Source organism: Portunus trituberculatus, chromosome 50, assembly GCF_017591435.1.
Source record: "Portunus trituberculatus isolate SZX2019 chromosome 50, ASM1759143v1, whole genome shotgun sequence".
Taxonomy (NCBI): Eukaryota; Metazoa; Arthropoda; class Malacostraca; order Decapoda; family Portunidae; genus Portunus; species Portunus trituberculatus.
The window spans coordinates 21,718,423-21,735,894 of NC_059304.1; the positions used below are offsets into that span (position 1 = coordinate 21,718,423).

The following is a 17,472-nucleotide window of genomic DNA, read 5'->3' on the forward strand; positions in this document are numbered from 1 at the left end:
ATGAGTCACCTGCAGGGGATGTTGGTGGCCCTGAGGCACTCCGCTTGGCACTCCTGGCGCGTGGGCACGTTGTTGAGGACCAGCCCGTTCACTTCTAGGTCGTAGCCCGGCACTCGCACAAACGCCCACGCCTTCCCGCAGGACCGCTCTGAGGGGAGGCACATGGAGACACTCTGAGGACACTTGTCATGACTCACTAAGGACACGAGGCACAGGAGAATTGTTCGTGTCTGGAGTCGCTGCTTCGGATGTTGAAATGGTTTGAGTTCTTTAAAATATGGCTGGTTTCTTCAAAATTATGCTCAAAACTTGCACCGAACAATTAACTTTAAAAGATTAGACACATCAAAAAATGGGAGGAAATACGTAAGCATTTCTTATAGTACAGGGAGACGTGGCAGCTTCTTGCAGTTTTCCATACATTCTTACATCCTTATCTTAACTTATAACTTTACAACCCGTAGCAATCTGATGGTTAATAAGCGACGCCGATGAAGTGAATATAGGTATTTCATATTCGTATAGGCCTAATGGCTTCTTGAAGACTGTTGTATTCTACGTCTTATGGTCTTGAGAATCCCAAGCAATCACATTACCATGGTGTCAGTAAGTGATAACAATGCAACCAGTGGAGGACAACTCACCCGGAATGCAGGTTTTCTCGAAGAAGGAGACGGTGGGCGCCGTGGTGAGCTTGTTGGGGTCGTTGTCAGTGCCGCGCTGGAGGGCGTAGCAGCGCTGGGCCGTGGAGGGCGATGTGTCTAGTGTGACGGCCAGGCAGCGGTCCCGGCGGCGGTCACACTCCTTCAAGCACTCGATGGTGATGCCCAGCTGGTCACGGGTGCGGATTTCTTCCCTGGGGGCGGGGGAGGAATGTTACAGCTGTGTGCGTTGCGAGGTGCAGGGTGGGCAGCGGGTGAGGAGCATGGCGCGTGGAGGCTATCCACTCACCGTGAAGCTCCTACCCCGCCCACACGCTGCTCAGGTCACATGTTCTCTGGTTCAGTGGCCTTGAGAGGAGAGTCAGGTCAATGGTTGGAGAGGACAATGTGTCTTGTTCCTCGCTCACTGGAGTCACTGGTGATGAGATGGCCTGATGCTGACTCTGTGTTAGTTGTGCTCCTCTCTACTTGATGGTGTTTACATGAGCTTGAAGTCAACTCTTTTTGAGGTTAACGGTTTTTGTTGTTCCTTAGTTTAATGGCGGCAGAAGTGTTTAAGCTACAAAATGCACTTTAGAGATGTGACCAGCAGTTTAAAGTAGCAAATTTAAGCCACGACGGAAGTAAATAATAAAAAAAACTGAAATTGAAGATTGATTTTGATATAATAGATTAAGTTTCTTTTCTTTCATTCTGATCGCACTCTGCTTCACGATCAGTTATCACTTTTACTTGGAAAATTTTATATAGAAGAAAACTGACTAAAAAAGACAATACCAAAACGTGATTTAATTTCCGTGTCCTGTAAGTGCCGATGGATGGCGTTAGTGTCGCCGCCTTACCTTACAAATCCAGGATATACCATTGCTTCTCTCTCTCTCTCTCTCTCTCTCTCTCTCTCTCTCTCTCTCTCTCTCTCTCTCTCTCTCTCTCTCTCTCTCTCTCTCTCTCTCTCTCTCTCTCTCTTCATTCGTGTTCATTTATTTATTTAGTGTTAGTAAAGCTCTTCAAGTTTCGTTCGAAGCCATGCCAGGAATTCTGTGTGGGTCGTGTTTGTCTTTCTCTTCCCACTCACTGGTTGTCTTCTCGGCGGTGGTGAGGCCGTTTGAGGATCGCTGGCATTGCTTTGTTAGTAGCCACGTATTTAATTTGTTTCATGGTTAAGGTTGTAAGGCTTTAGGAGGCTGACATGCAGTGGTACTAGGATGACTGCGCCGGCAGGGCTTTGGACTCAAGCAAGCACACACACACACACACACACACACACACACACACACACACACACACACACACACACACACACACACACACACACGAGATACGCGCCAAACAAAAAGCTGGAACATGCATTCATTTGCATAGTTGTAAAGTGTGTGTGTGTGTGTGTGTGTGTGTGTGTGTGTGTGTGTGTGTGTGTCGAGGTAAGTAAGTGGCAAGGATTTTCCTTTTGTAGTGAAGTGTATGTGGTAGGGTTCCACGTAACGTTGACATGTATACTTGCTGATCTTTCACAGTTCTGTTGAGTAAGAAAGTGTTTACTTTGCAGGATGAGGTGCGCCGCCGCGCCGCCAGGGTGAGTGTTGCAGGCTGTTCTCCATTGGGTTGTTGTGCTGTTGTCTTCCTCACTGTCTGGTGGAACTGTGACAATCTCAGTGTCGGCGTGAGTTTTGTGTCAATTGGTTCTTGAGAGTTCAAAGCGTCCCGCAGCGCAGACTGACGCCGGGCAGCCTGTGCTGGCAGGGCGCGGCATGCTGCACATCCCGTGACGGGACACTGTTAGTTGTTTGACTGACGCTGAGCCTCGCCGTCCTCACTGACCCATTACTCACTCTGGACCTTCACACCGGCGGTCTGATACAAGCACAGTACACTGGCCTACAGCTTGTTCACGACACCAGAGGGTACGTCTGATGTTGGGCGTGCATGATTAATTCAGCGTAACCATGTGTGAAGAATCACTTTGATATGATAATACCGGGAAGGAAACTCACTCGTAGACGAAGTGCGTTCCAGACAGTTTCCTTAACAATATCATGCAGTCTCAGCGGAAAGAAATAGCACCAAAGGCTGTTTCTTTCTCCACTGAGGGGAACACCGATCAACCCAACTGTTTGGAATGCACTTTATCTTCAAATGGTAGTTTTATCAGTCCAAGCACTTGTACACACGGGAGACTGTCAGCAGCCGGAAAGTTCATCCTGCTGGTACAGTTCTCCCAGCGGTGGGGAGGAGCGGGGCGGGGCGGGGCTCAGCGTCACGTGCAGGTTAGGTGAGTGAGGGGCGGCGAATGTGCCGAGGAGTCCTCCTACCCAGAGTGTGGTCGTGAGTCAGGCCGCGCCAAGACGTAGCTGGTGTAGGAACTCTCCCACGTGGCGGTGGCCTCAAAGGAAGCTTTCACGGTGCCGCGGCCGAAGAAGCCCACCACTGGGCCGGCTCCGGGGTGGCCGCCGCCCATCAAGTTGACGCCAGGCCTGTGAGGCACCACACACACACACACAAGGTTACTAACACACCCTGGCCAGTCAGTGAAATGTGATGGAGGGAGGTGGTGTGTCCCGTGGTGGTGTGCTGCCTCCGGTGTGTCAGGTGACGTGGCACGGGGTTAATGGAACGTTCCGCGCCACTCCGGGCCGGGAGGTGGACTTTAACCCTCACCTCCCTGGTGTTTGCTCGGAACACACCATATGACCAATTGTATATACTATAAAAAGGATGAACGCACACACACACACACACACACACACATACACACAGAGAGGTGTGCCCATTCTCAGTGGGCAAAAAATCCTGATAACAAAAAAAGAAAAAAAGATAAATAAAGGTGACCACCGCCCGCAACACAGGCTGCCTGGCGGCGGTGGTGGCGGCGGCTCCCAGGCCAACCAGTATACTCACCGCTGTCCTCGCAGGTCGACGCCCAGCACCTTGTCGTAGGTCGGGGTGAAGCGGCACTCGTTCACTGTCGGGGACACACTCATTAGTACACCTGCACATACATCTGGCTGCGCGCTGCCCGCCGCCTCCACTCAGCACTTCATCATGATTTGCTTGAAACTCAACTCAGAATTTCTCTTGTGTTTTAAATTTTGTTTGTTTCGATGAATGAGACGAGTTAAGAGTCCTGCAGTTGTGGAGGCGGCGGCAGTGTGGAAATATAGGGTCAAGATGGCGGCGGCGAGGCTGTGTTGCTTCACTATGACTAATAGACAGATTGTGGATGGCGATGATGAGTGAAAATAGGTAGGTAAGGTTCATGCAGGGACTGTTGCTATCCTTATTTTTTTATGTTTTTATCTTGTAGCAAGTCCGGCGCTGCAATGAACTTTGAGGCACTTCAAAGACATTTTCATCACGTAATCATGTATCGACTCGCTTCACACACTCGTCACGTACAACTCTAATGGCTGCGAGTAGTTTGGAAGATGAATTGAATTAACTGAAAGTTAGTATGTTTAATGCAACCTGAGCCAGAATGCCTTGGTTCAGCAGTGCCAACCTCGCCTCACCTGCCGCCACACGCCCACACCCACACACGCCAGCCGGAAGCTATACAAACATGTCATAGTTGTAATAGTTAGTGCGGTGCTGCAGACGCAGAGCGCGGCGTCACCTCAGGTGTTGTATGTACAGTTTGTTAACAGGTCAGCGTCTCACAAGCGTCACATTCATCTGTCTATTCATCTACGTGTTCATCTACGCGTTACCACTACAGCAGGAACATTGCGTCCACTACAGAGTCTCAAGCCTCCAGCGTGCCGTGAGTCTGGTCACACAGGTTGATGCGTTGGTGCAAGCTGTCAGCGGCTTCTGTGCAAGCCGTTTTTGGCTGAGTAAGCAGATAGAGCTGTTCAGTCAGGTGTCAGCGCGACAGGATGTCATAGCATTATAAGTAACAGATAAACGGCGACTTCTGCGAAGTGCCTGTACAGTAACTATTTTGTCCGTGATGGACAGTGGCTGCGTCATGCCAGTAGCAGCAGCAGCGGGATGCAGCTGCTGCGACCGTAGCGCGTCATCACAAGGCCTGGCGCGGGGCGATGCAGGGAACGAACTCATGACGCTCGTCGGGAAGAAGGGAGAAAAACACTAACTGTATCTAAAAAAAAAAAAAAAAAAAAAACTACTGGTAGTAAGATAAAAACTGGCGACGTGTGTACTACAACTAGCGAGCTGCACTGGCGGAAACGGCAGCCACGCTATCATGCGGGCCAGCGGCGTCGCGCAGGCTGACAAGCGGGTAGCACTGGCAGCAGCAGATAAAGGTCGTGCACAAGACAGTGCTGACCAACCTAAGGAAGGAGACTTAGTGTCCTCCTCGTCCTCAGGATCTGAAGTTAAAAATCTAAGATAAGAAAGTTGTTTTGAAAGATGGAGCTTGATATCACTAAGTGAGAGAGAGAGAGAGAGAGAGAGAGAGAGAGAGAGAGAGAGAGAGAGAGAGAGAGAGAGAAACAGCTGGCCTTAAGTGACATGTAGTGAGGTGAAGGGTGAGGCAGTGAGTGACTCGCTATCTACCACTTGTGTTGCCTGATACCAGACTGGTGCCTCGTCAGCCTCTCTGCCTGCAATGACACGCTTACAGAACTCAACACTACGTATTATTCAACAAAGCTCAAGTCTGCCTTGTGACGGGACTCGTGTGGTTGTCGCCGGTACACTCAGTAGCCAGTGAACACACTCCGTGGCTCCCCGTGGTGACCAGGGATCCGAGGCCCACCGTGTCTGTGTCCGGCAGCGCTTCAGGCTCACCAGGGGCAGGAGGGTCGCGGGGGCGGGCGATGGAAGGAGGACGCGCCTCGCCTACCACGTGTGGGTCGCACAGGAAAGCATGACGGCCTGAGCCCCGTGACGGATGGAAAAGCTCAATTATTCCTTCAACACTACGCGTCGTGGCGCTAGCGACAAACACACACTCTCTCTCACACGTCAACAGACAGATGTAACAAGGGGGAATCTACACCAATGCCTTAACAATTCCAGAACGTGAGTGGTGACGTGCGTGACCGTGACCGTGACAGTGATTGAGCTATATTGGCACTGAAATTTAAGGCTTATTAAGATCACATCGCGTCTGGAATTCCTAGGTGTCAGTGGACTACAAAACAGTCACTGTCATCTTGGTGTATGGAGACAGTCGTCATCCGCGTGACTCCTGAAGGCAACGAGGCCACGCTGGTGTAGCACAGAGACAAACAAAAGAGAAACGAGACGCGGCCGAGGTGGTCACATTTTAAACACAAAACTCGTCCGGCGACCAAGATGACAGTGTGGTACAGAACCTGCGTTGTGAACAAACCTCCTCCTGCACCAACACCACCACCACCACCACCAACGCTGCCTCCGCCGCTGTCTGTTGGAGAGACCGTAGGTGAGTCAGGGTGCCGCTGGGTGGGAAGTCTAGGGAGGGTGTCTAGGAATACGTGTGGGTGCTTACAGTGCAGTCAGTGTTAGTCATGTGTCACGGCGGACTGTAATGATCAGTCGTAGCACAAAGTCGCCCCAAAAATAATAACTTTGCACTATCAAAAATATTAAGAAAGCCCAGCCCAGTGTATCTTCAATTTGAATAATCTTTCTGGCACTTTTTCTTTAGGGGACTGGCACTTCAAGGGGACTCTTGTATACAAGCTAGTTGGCCTTAACCAGTCCCCTTATGTAAAAATAAAACGTTAGTGTGGGGACCAAGTGGGAGTGTCACGGTAGTGCTCCATGTGGGTCAACAAAGGTCAGATAGCACTATAGGTCATCTTAGGTCAGTGGTCAACAGAAACCAATTATTCTATATTAGGTGGTACCGCACGTAGGTCACTTCAGGGTCAGCAGGGTCAATAAGTGGCTATTCCTGGACAGCATTCCAGGTCGTGTCAGGGTCAGAGGTCAACAAGGGTCAATATAAGATAGATGAGTGACATGCACAGGTGGAAGTTTGCCTCCACATGACTCTTACTCACCTAGATCAGGCCCTGTTGCTCCACCGAAGTCTCTGTCACCTCCACCACCTCCTCCGAATCCAGTGCCAAAAACTCCACCACCTCCTCCACTTCCTCCACCAAACCCTGATCCACCTCCTGCTCCTCCACCGAACCCTGGCCTACCTGCTCCTCCACCAAAACCTGTTCCACTACCTCCACCGAAACCTGGTCTGCCTGCTCCTCCACCAAAGCCTGTTCCACTACCTCCACCGAACCCTGGTCTGCCTGCATCTCCTCCAAATCCACCTCCACTTCCTCCACCACCGAACCCTGGCCTACCTGCACCTCCACCAAAGCCTGATCCACCTCCTGTTCCACCGAATCCTGGCCTTCCTGCACCTCCACCAAAGTCTGTTCCACTACCTCCACCTCCGAACCCTGGTCTGCCTCCACTTCCTCCACCAAAGCCTGATCCACTACCTCCACCGAAACCTGGGCGACCAGCTCCTCCACTTCCTGTTCCACCAAAACCTGGTCTGCCTGCACCTCCACCGAAGCCTGATCCACTTCCTCCACTTCCAAAATCTGGTCTGCCTCCACTCCCGCCACCAAAGCCTGGTCCACTTCCTCCTCCACCGAAGCCTGGTCTGCCTCCACCAAAGCCTCCAAACCCTCCTCCACTTCCTCCACCAGTGCCTCCTATTCCTCCTCCACCTCCTCCAAAGCCAGACCCACCAACGCCACCACCACCACTGCCACCACCTCCGGATCCTCCCGCTCCACCAAAGCCACCTCCACCTCCACCTGCAGAGTAACAAAGCAGTCAGAAGCTTGCTCCTTGACACACTGAGCCGCTAATACCAATGCTACTTGTTTCTACTGAAGGCCTCTCCACACTGGGACACATTTGTAATACTTTGGAGAAATGCTTTGGAAATATTTGGTGATTTGGTGATATTTGAGAACATCCATCTGTTTACTCATCCACTCATCCACCTATCCATCCATCCACTCATTCACTCATTCGTAAATCCATGAAGCTTTTTTTTTATCGTTACCAGTTTGTTTTTGTTTTTTTCCTTTTTTCTTCATCTTCATGTGGAGAGGCCCTTGTGCTACTTAAGTCTGCTACTTTACTGTGTGGTGTAGTTCGTGGCTACTTACATCTGCTTACTTGCAATGATGTGAACCAAAAAACGTTACTTTACAGTGAGTTATGTTTTCTTTTTTTCTCCCAGTATTACTTCAATCACTCTTATCCCACACATCATCACTACCATACCATTACTGCTGCTGCTACTACTACTACTACTGCTGCTACTGCTACTACTACTACTGCTACTGCTACTGCTACTACTACTACTACTACTACTACTACTACTACTACTACTACTACTACCACTACTACTACTACTACTACTACCATTTCCGTGACCACACCACCACCACCACCACCACCACCACTGCCAACACTGAAAACCCTGATATAAGTAACCATCCCGTTCATGAAATGCAAATATGTGATGCAAATGAGGGCGATACGATGGCGTGCTTGGCCCCGTGTGTGTTTAGTTACTGCTGTTTATATGTACCGTTACTGAGTCCACTGTAGGCAAGGAAAGAGACCAGTGGGAAGGCAGAAGCTGACCAGTAAGCCCACAATACAGACCAGCAGACCCACACATTCCCCTTTACCCAAACCCCGCGGTCTCTGGAGTGAGGGGAGCAGCAAGGAACACAAAGGAATGCAAAGAAACGAAACAATAGCAGATTTGTTTCCCCTTACGAGGTTGTTGTGAGAAGTGTCCCCAGCTTCAGGAGGAACAGGAGGCTGCCACGTCACCCTCACAACACCCATGCTGCTTCTCTCACCCTCATCCTCACTCACTCTTATCTTTCCCTCTTCTGCTGCTGTCCCTTACTTGTCACCATCATCACCATCACTACCACCATTATCACTATCAAAATCAGTAACACGAAAAGCAAGAGATAGCAAGATATGAATGATAAGGTTGATGATAATATTAAGTGTTTCAAAATTGGGCCTTCTTTCAGTGGATCTTTTCTTTTTCTTTATATTTCTACTCATTTACCTTATGTCAGTGTCCCTCTTACATTAAATAAACATTGAAATTGCTGTTTATCTCCTTACCTAAGATTACTTCCTCTCTTCACCTCACATCATCTCACTAACCATTTTTCACCTCTGAACAATCCGCCACAAGTACTAATAATAATACTTACAGGACTACTCACTACCACTGGGACTTCTACAGCAACAGACAGACTCTTTTCAGTTCTCATCAACTCAACATTACCCTTCAGCATTTCAAACGTAGGATATCTCCCCATAAAAATAGTTCCCAATGATAAACAGCTTTAGATTTGTGTATTTGTGGAGGAATCTTTCGTGTTTACTAGATTGGAGTCTGTAGTAATCCCTCCTCCCCTCATCCCCTTCCCCCTCACACCTGTATCACCGTGTCAGCTCCCCATACCTGTGCTGAAGTCTCTGCACTGCTTCTCTGCAAACATGGCGCCTCGCATGAACTGGAAGGCGTTGTTTCCTGCGTCCGTGCCAGTGTCGCCGCTCAGGTAGCACTGGTTGGTCTGTGTGTTGCTCTGGGAAGGAAGGTGGGCAAGGTGGGCAGGTGATTATAGGGCAGGTGACTCAGTGGGTTAAGTGTCGACATGAATTATTGTTTTTTTCCTCCTTTTTTCTCCCTCACCTAAATTTCAATCACTCTATAATGGTTTGACTTTTCTCATTTTCTCCCTCGCATTCTTTCCTTCCTTTTTTATCTTTCCTTGCCTCTATTTTTTCACTTTATTCTCCTGTCTTCTCTTTTTTTCTTCATCTTTATCTTTATGCCTTCTTTCCTTCATTTCTTTTCCATCCTCGTGCTTTCTCACCCTCCCTATCTCTATCCCATCCTCCCTTCCTTCTTTCAGCCTTTCTTTCCATCACCCCATCTTCCCTTCCTTCCTTGCCTTCCCTCCTTTAGCTTTATTCTTAAGACCTTTCATTATCTCTATCCTTCTCTCTGTCTTTCCCTTCTTTCATTTCTTTTTTCCATCCTCATTCTTCACCCTTATTACCTCCCTCCCGTTTTCCCTTCCTTCAGCCTTTCCATCACTACATAATCCCTCTAAACCCTTCCTCTCTTCAGCCTCGTTTTCCCCCTCTGCACCCTGCCCCACCATCCCATTCCCTCACCATGCTCAGGAAGGAGTAGGAGCGACAGTTGAAGTCCTCCTCCAGATCACACGCCCTGCGGCAGGTGGCGTCTGTGAAGGCTGAGGTGGACTTGGTGGTGTAGATGAGGTAGCGGTCACGTTGGTTGTTGCCGTACACACAGTCGCGAGGCTCTGGCGGCGAGAGAAAGATCAGTGATGGCACAGACACGAACAGTCATGTTGAGAAAAGAAAATGGAGTAGGAATTGTGAGTTTGTGATGAGTTCGAGCAATGAATCTTTCAACGGGGAAATTTCAAGACGCTAGAAAAAGAAAGATGATGAGAGATAAAGAGTAGGAAATGTATGATTCGTAGAAATAAGAGATCTTTCAACACTGTGCTTTCAACTAACACGAGTCACTGTGTCATCTCGAACTTGCTTTTAAATGGTTGATACAGAATAGCCGTGTAAAAATTAAATAAATGAATAAACAGAAAATGAGAAAAGAGTAAAGATTGATAAGTACTGATAGGTTATAGTAAGAAAAATAAGACATAAGGAAAAAGAAATAAAGGAAAAAAGAATGGTTTAACCCCACGCACAACTCAGGAAAGTAACACCACGTACTGGGAGCGCACTGGTTCTCCATGTAGTCCACGTTGGGCGCGGCCTGGAAGGAGTTGCGAGCCGAGAACCGGTTGTGGATGGAGAGGCGACACACGCGGTTGGAGTACTCGTAACTGACGGAGCGACACACGAACCGCCGCTCCTCCAGACACCGCTCCATGCACTCCGACTTGCTGCGGGAGGAACAGATGGAGGCGCAGAGGGTGAGGCGGTGCGTGCTTATATTGCAAGGAAAAGAAGAAGATGGAGAAGGAAATAAAGGGAAAAAAATTGATAACGTGAAAAATTGGGAAAAATGTGTTTGAGATTCTGTAGGAAGGAAAGGAGAGGCAAAGGTGCAGTTGGTGTGTGTTTGTGTTATGAGTAAAAAACGAAAAAGAAAAAGAAGTAAAAATGATGTCAGAAGTAATGAAGTGTTGGGAAGAGTAATCTGAGAGGGCAAGACGATCTCTGCATATGAAAAATGTAAAAGATAAGGTTGAAATGAGTTTTAAAATGATAATATAAAAGAAGTGTATGCGCTTAGTTAGTTAGGTTTATCACATCTTTTAGCTTGGTTATTCAGAAATGTGTGTGTGAGTTGAATTATTGTGATTTTGAAAGGCTGACCAGTTAAATATAATGGCAGTTTGGAAATTAAACGTGATTGATAATAACTATGAATATTGTACGAGTAAATAACCATAGATTTCATAGACGAACTATGGAGGAATCACTTTCCTGCTTTTTTTTTTTTTGTGTGTGTGTGTGTGTGTGTGTGTGTGTGTGTGTGTGTGTGTGTGTGTGTGTGTGTGTGTGTGTGTGTGTGTTTCGGATGAGTGTGAACTGGTTATATATTATACAGCCTTTTGTTTTCTTTTTTTTCTAGCAGGAATTCAAAACAACGCTCCTGTTTGTCCTCTTACGTGATAAAAACTGCAAAAAAATGTGAACAACTGGCGGAAGTCCACGTATTAATAGGAAGGGAGAGAAAAAAAGACCTTGTCATCACACACACACACACACACACACACACGCGCGCGCGCGCGCCCGGTAGCTCAGTGGTTAGAGTGCTGGCTTAACAAGCCAGAGGACCGGGGTTCCATTCCCCGGCCGGGTGGAGATATTTGGGTGTGTCTCCTTTCACGTGTAGCCCATGTTCACCTAGCAGTGAGTAGGTACGGGATGTAAATCGAGGAGTTGTGACCTTGTTGTCCCGGTGTGTGGTGTGTGCCTGGTCTCAGGCCTATCCGAAGATCGGAAATAATGAGCTCTGAGCTCGTTCCGTAGGGTAACTCTGGCTGTCTCGTCAGAGACTGCAGCAGATTAAACAGTGAAACACACACACACACACACACACACACACACACACACACACACACACACACACACACACACACACACACACACACACACACCTGATGCCGTTCAATGTTTCTCGATCTCTGCCCACCAGCTCGAAGTTTGGTATCCTCTCGTAGGTCCACAGCAGGCCGCACCCGCCCCCTGGAGGAGAAAGGTAGCTTGAGCACAGCATACCATAGCATACCACAGCACGGCACAACACAGCACAACCAATAGCACAGCACAGAAAACCACAAAACAGCACAAACACCTCCAGCACCACCTTCACGAGCGCTGTAGCTTAATTCGGAAAACACAAAGGAACACAGAGGAAGGACAAACTTTAGATCTGTTTGGTGTTTTTTCCTTCACTACCTTACTTTTTTAATGTAAGGAGGGCACTGGTGTAGGGCAACAAAAAAAGGGAAGAAGTAAAAGCCCATTGAAAAGCTCCATGTCACTCACTTCTCAGACACATCCCTAACACCTTCAGTACCATGACGCGTTTTCATATTCATTGTGCTTACTATTTGGTGATTTTATACACTTCAGAAACTTATGTGGGAGTTTAAAGTAGTGATGGCTCTAGTCATTTATCTTCTGAACTCAATAAACCCTTCTTAACCCCTTCAGTACTGGGACACATTTTTACCTTTAGATTTGTGTACGATTAGACCATTCTATTGACATTAGAAGGGTCTATGGAGGTCAGAGGATTAATGGCCACAGTCTTCACTATTTTAATCCTCCACATGAGATTCTGAAGCTGCATAGAATTGCCAAATAATAAGGAGAATATATATGGAAACATGTCCTGGTACCGAAGGGGTTAAAGTAAATATAATTGTCTATTCGTATCCAAAAGTCATGGTAAAAATATGTCCAGGTACTAAAGGGGTTAAATGACACCTAAAGTTTGCCCTTCCACTACTACTACTACTACTTGTGTCTCAGTCGCTACATGAAGCTAGGAGGTGCGAGGGTCTGGCGTCACTCACTTCTCAGACACACAGCCTCGAAGTAGGCGGCGCCGCTGGACTGGCGAAGGTTCTGTGGTTTCTCAGAGGATCCCGTGTCCAGGGCATAGCATTCGAACCTGTTGTAGTCCAGATTGAAGGCCATGCAGCCGTCCGCGTTCTTGCAGGCGTCAGCACAGTTCTGGGTGATGCCTGTGGATAGATGACGATTGAGAGAGGCGAGGTAAGAGCCAGGTCTCATATTGCGTGTTATTGGTGGTCTTTTTTTTCCCATAATTCCCTGTATTTTTTTTTTTTTTTTTTTTTTGTAGGCTCGTATATTTATTCTTCTTTATGACAGTCTCCTTGGTAGCCTGGTAGCTTAGGAAAGATATACTGTTTAGCCTTCCTATCTCTCTTCTTTCATGTTGATCCGTGCAGAGAAGGTGGTGGTCTGAATGTTGGTTAAGAATGGCTGTGATGGTGAAGGAGTTAACAGGCGTGTTGGAGAAGTCATGTACATTATTAGAAGGTAAAAGGTTGCGTAGTTCTTCCTTTCTATTCTCTTTCATTTTTCTCTTTTGCATTTCTTTCTCCTTTTGTATCTCTTTTATTTTCACCATTTTCTTTATCTACCTACATTATTTTCATACATTTCTTCGTACTGTTTTATTTTATTCATTTATTTTACTCCTATTTTTTTATTACTTTACTTTGTAAGTAACTATTGAAGCGGGTACGAATCCCCGCCTGGCGCCAAACCTTATAGGAAGCGACGCCACACTCCACTACCTCTCTCACTCACTCACTCACTTACCTGGGACGAGGCTGGAGTTGAGGATGTTGGACTTGACCCCGGTAAGCTCGTAGCCCGTGACCTTCTCGTAGGTGAGGCTGCCTAGTCTGCACCGATCTACTGCGAAGGAAAATCCGCCTGGAGGAGGGTAGCACCAAACAGGCGGGACCCCCAAGGTCGGACCATTAGAGAGGTGGCGGTGCGTGGCGTGCGGGTGGGTGGGAGGGAAGCAAGGTGTTGAGGAAGGAGCTAAAAGGGGGAGTATTTCAGCCTCTCTGTCACCAGCATCAGCGCGCGAGGACCTTGAAGCGCACTACATATACACACAGCCTGCCACAGCTCAACTCTTACTGAAGCAGACGCGAGGTAGCGGCACGAGGTGTTAATGCAGCTGTTCTATTGATACTGCGATCCTCCCCCAAAAGCGACAACACTACGACTACTGCTGTTGTTACTGCTACTGCTACTACTCCTACTACTGCTACTAATCGTTAGCTTTTTTTCATTATTATTAATGGCAACTATTTTCTTTTTTTCCTACTGCAACTACTGAAGGTGGCTTAGTCTCTGCTACTCGTATGTCAAAGCAGTTCTAGTTTTCTTGTTTTTTTCAGATACTTTTTACGTTTGATCTTGTGGCTTTTCTTTGTTACAGTCGATGGTGTGTGTGTGTGTGTGTGTGTGTGTGTGTGTGTGTGTGTGTGTGTGTGTGTGTGTGTGTGTGTGTGTGTTTCAGTTCCTCTTCAATCAAACAGGAAAGTTACAATGAGTTCTTGAGGGTTCGTTGTTGTGTATGCGACGCTGTGATGTGATGTACTGATGGCTATATTATGAAAGCAGCGGTTATGTAGATAGAGCGGGAGCTATTTGTCTACGAGGGAGTGCTTGTAGTGGTGATGGTAGTGATAGTGGTGGTGGTGGTGGTGGTGGTGGTAAGCGGTGTGGTCTACGTCTCAAGTCCGACCCAAGAGTCATCACAGGGCCACACGGGCCGCCTCACCTCACTGCCCTCTAGGAGATAACACAGTCACTGCACTGGTGTCTCCCGCTACTCTCTATCCCAGCCAAGCCTGTGACAAAGTCTGGCTTTGCGAACACATACTGAATTTGAAACTCAGAAGTAAATTCAAACAAATAAAAAGTCAAATAATAAATCTCCATGTATACACACTACTTATTAAATGCTGAAGTTAAAATAACAATGAAGGAATGTGTGTAGTGACGTAAAGGTTTGCCAAGGAGAAAAGGAACATTGGTTTCTACGGCTGAATTTTTGGCGTCCTTGAAAATGTATAATTTTGACAAGAAGTAGAGACAAGGCAGCATCAAGATGGCCTAACGTACCTCCGCCAGGGCGAGGCCGCGGCCGCGGCCTGAAGGTGGTGGGGCGTATCGGGGGTAGCAGGTTCAACGTGGTGCCATCGGTTCCTCCCGTAGTACCATCGTCTTTACCACTACCGCTGCCGCCTCCGATGCTGCCACCGCCGTCACCTCCGCCACCGCCACCGCCACCGCTACCACCCCTGCAGTCTCTCTCAAAGTAGGTGGTGCCGGGTCTGTTTTGCAGGGCTGCAGTGCCTCCTCCGGACACTGGCCAGGGAAACATCACAGGAAGGATTTAATATCAACAAACAAGAACAAATCCCACACTAGTAAATTTAATTCTACCTAAATTGCATTCCTGAGACATTAAACTGTGAAATATGACATTAAATTTTGCTTTTATGTTCCCTTAGCGACCTTCAGTGAGCCAGCGTGCCGGCTGCCAGCAGCGCCGCAGGCCGTGGTGCTGCTTACCCTTATCGTCGCCGGAGATGAAGCACTGCGAGCCGGCGGGGTAGAAGGACAGCGAGCGACAGTTGAACTTGCGGTAGTTGGTGCAGGACCGCTGGCACTGCTGCTCCGACAGCACACTGCCGATGGTGTCGTCCAGGTAAACAGGGTAGGCGCCCTCTGTTTTGCGGTAAGGGCACCTGTCGTCCACTGCACAGAGGAGAAGGACACTTCCATTAATGGCAACATTTCTTGCTTCATTCACTCCATGCGGGGCACGTGAGACCATCTAGGCACGATGGAAAAGGCTGACGTCTTCACACACACACACACACACACACACACACACACACACACACACACACACACACACACACACACACACACACACACACACACACACACACACTTTAAGCCTGCTAGCATAGTGGCCCCGCCCCGCCACGTACCAGGAATGCACTGGTTCTCCAGGTACTCTGTGCTGGGAGAGGCAGCCTCCACGTAGCTGTCGGGGTTGGTGCGTCGGTCGCTGCGGCTTATGCGACACACTAGCTGCACTGAGTCGTACTCAGCAGACCTGCACAAAAAGCTAGTCTCCTGGAGGCACGCCTGCAGGAGGAGAGGTGTCAGCGTGTGTGACAATAAGGGTGTTGCTCCTGAGTTGCAGTTGTTACAGGAATTTTCATCCATGAAAAGGACAGATTATTCTGGGACATGCACGCACCCCAGTAATGGGTGGAAACCTCACCTCTATACAGTCGCGGCGACTCTGTACGAGAGTCTGCTGGCGGTCGTCGAGGCCCCTCAGCTCCATACCCGGCGCGCGTTCGAAGTGCCACACTCGGTCGATGCACTGCGGCGGCAACTTGGCTGAAGGAGAACACCAGCGTGAAAGACTCGCCATAAATGAATGTACAGGAATGTGCAGCAGGCAGCGCTCATGGACACAGTCATGGAGCAGCTTACATGAACGAATACTGTGTGTACTGTACAGTAACCACTATGTATGTACTATTGGGAAAACTGTAACCTGGTACAAGAAATGCATGAAAAAATTATTGAAAACTTTAGTATTTTGACAGTGTAGAAAAATCATAATTCTCAGGAGAAAAGATGACACAGTTTTGCGTTTTCATCACTTAGGCTTGCACCAGAGTACGGTTTTGTCAATAGTACAGTGCTTCAATCTCATAACAAAAGGTGGATCCACGGCTGGGGGCCCGGCTTATCTAGCAGACCCCTCACCTCGCACACATATCTTCTCGAAGTAACTCTTGCCCGGTGTGCTGATGATGTCCGTGTTGCGTCCCTGCGTGTTGCGGTCCAGCTGGAAGCACCGCCCCAGCACGTAGTCCACGGCGAAGGCTGGACACTCGCCGGAGTCTTCGCGGCAGCGGCTGGCGCACTTCTGTTGGTGCGAGAGGAAGGAAAGGAACGTCAAACAACTAAACACATCACTAAGCAGCACGAGCCTGGGGAAGATTGTCGTATGGAAAACCGTGCCATTTATTCAGATAATCATTGCGGCGATTGTTCATTGCAGATCATTCATTGCAGAGTGTGACTGGAGGAGGAGAAATTTTCTTGATGATGTGATCCTTAGTGCCTATTGCACCACATTACTCACAATCTCACCACGAGCATGTGTATTTGTACTTGAATTCATCTGTTCCTACCGTCACCATGCGAACATAACGCAAGTCACGATAAGCTCAGTGATGTCAGGCAGGCAAGCACTCATTCATACTTTCAGCGTCAAGGTTGCTAAGTGCTGACCTGATAAACTGTACTGACCTCGCTTAGTCCGCCGGGGCTCGTGTCAAGCTGGTAGGCTGATTCTCGCGCCGTCCGCACAGTCTGGCCCGTGATCTTCTCGTAGATGATGGTGCCCTGGTCCTGCTCGCACTGACCTGTGTGTGGCACGGAGAGAAGTGCGGTGTGAGTGGCGGGAGTGGCTGGGCGTACTCGTCTCAGCACCATACTCTAAAAACCCTTTGCGCCACAACTCCATTACATTCACAAGCCTCTAGGAGTCTAGTTGAAGTTTTCGAATGGTATATTTACGGTTCTAACGAAAGATTAACAAGATTTCTGCATTATTAACAAGAGAAACACTAAGTTCATAATTTCTATGGCCTTTCAAAATCCTCGAAATCGGAATAAGAGAGCAAAGCGTTTCTGAATTCCTGCCTCGGTCACATCTAGAGGCGAGTGTGGGAGAAAGACAAGGGCGCTGAGTGAAGAC

General features: G+C 48.3%; 1 protein-coding gene and 1 non-coding gene across 9 annotated transcripts in view; one reads left to right on the top strand and one right to left on the bottom strand.

Annotated features, from left to right (window-relative positions):
- LOC123499645 overlaps nucleotides 1–17,472 on the bottom strand; it is an 80,356-nt gene that overhangs the window by 18,708 nt on the left and 44,176 nt on the right. For 2 of the 8 annotated variants that reach the window (XM_045247981.1, XM_045247987.1), the window contains exons 9-26: nucleotides 17,022–17,137; nucleotides 16,473–16,635; nucleotides 15,976–16,097; nucleotides 15,677–15,836; nucleotides 15,252–15,437; nucleotides 14,799–15,044; nucleotides 13,476–13,592; nucleotides 12,701–12,871; nucleotides 11,777–11,864; nucleotides 10,380–10,552; nucleotides 9,792–9,943; nucleotides 9,073–9,196; nucleotides 6,614–7,378; nucleotides 5,959–6,012; nucleotides 4,952–4,990; nucleotides 3,558–3,621; nucleotides 645–856; nucleotides 10–148 (exon numbers count right to left, since the gene is read on the bottom strand). In XM_045247981.1, the coding sequence (XP_045103916.1) occupies nucleotides 10–148; nucleotides 645–856; nucleotides 3,558–3,621; nucleotides 4,952–4,990; nucleotides 5,959–6,012; nucleotides 6,614–7,378; nucleotides 9,073–9,196; nucleotides 9,792–9,943; nucleotides 10,380–10,552; nucleotides 11,777–11,864; nucleotides 12,701–12,871; nucleotides 13,476–13,592; nucleotides 14,799–15,044; nucleotides 15,252–15,437; nucleotides 15,677–15,836; nucleotides 15,976–16,097; nucleotides 16,473–16,635; nucleotides 17,022–17,137 (3,091 nt within the window). The remainder of the gene's footprint in view (nucleotides 1–9; nucleotides 149–644; nucleotides 857–3,557; nucleotides 3,622–4,951; nucleotides 4,991–5,958; nucleotides 6,013–6,613; nucleotides 7,379–9,072; nucleotides 9,197–9,791; nucleotides 9,944–10,379; nucleotides 10,553–11,776; nucleotides 11,865–12,700; nucleotides 12,872–13,475; nucleotides 13,593–14,798; nucleotides 15,045–15,251; nucleotides 15,438–15,676; nucleotides 15,837–15,975; nucleotides 16,098–16,472; nucleotides 16,636–17,021; nucleotides 17,138–17,472) is intronic. The other 6 variants (XM_045247984.1, XM_045247982.1, XM_045247988.1 and 3 more) reach the window with 6 other exon arrangements.
- Nucleotides 11,406–11,479, top strand: Trnav-aac. The gene has a single exon. It is a non-coding gene; the product is annotated as a tRNA-Val (tRNA).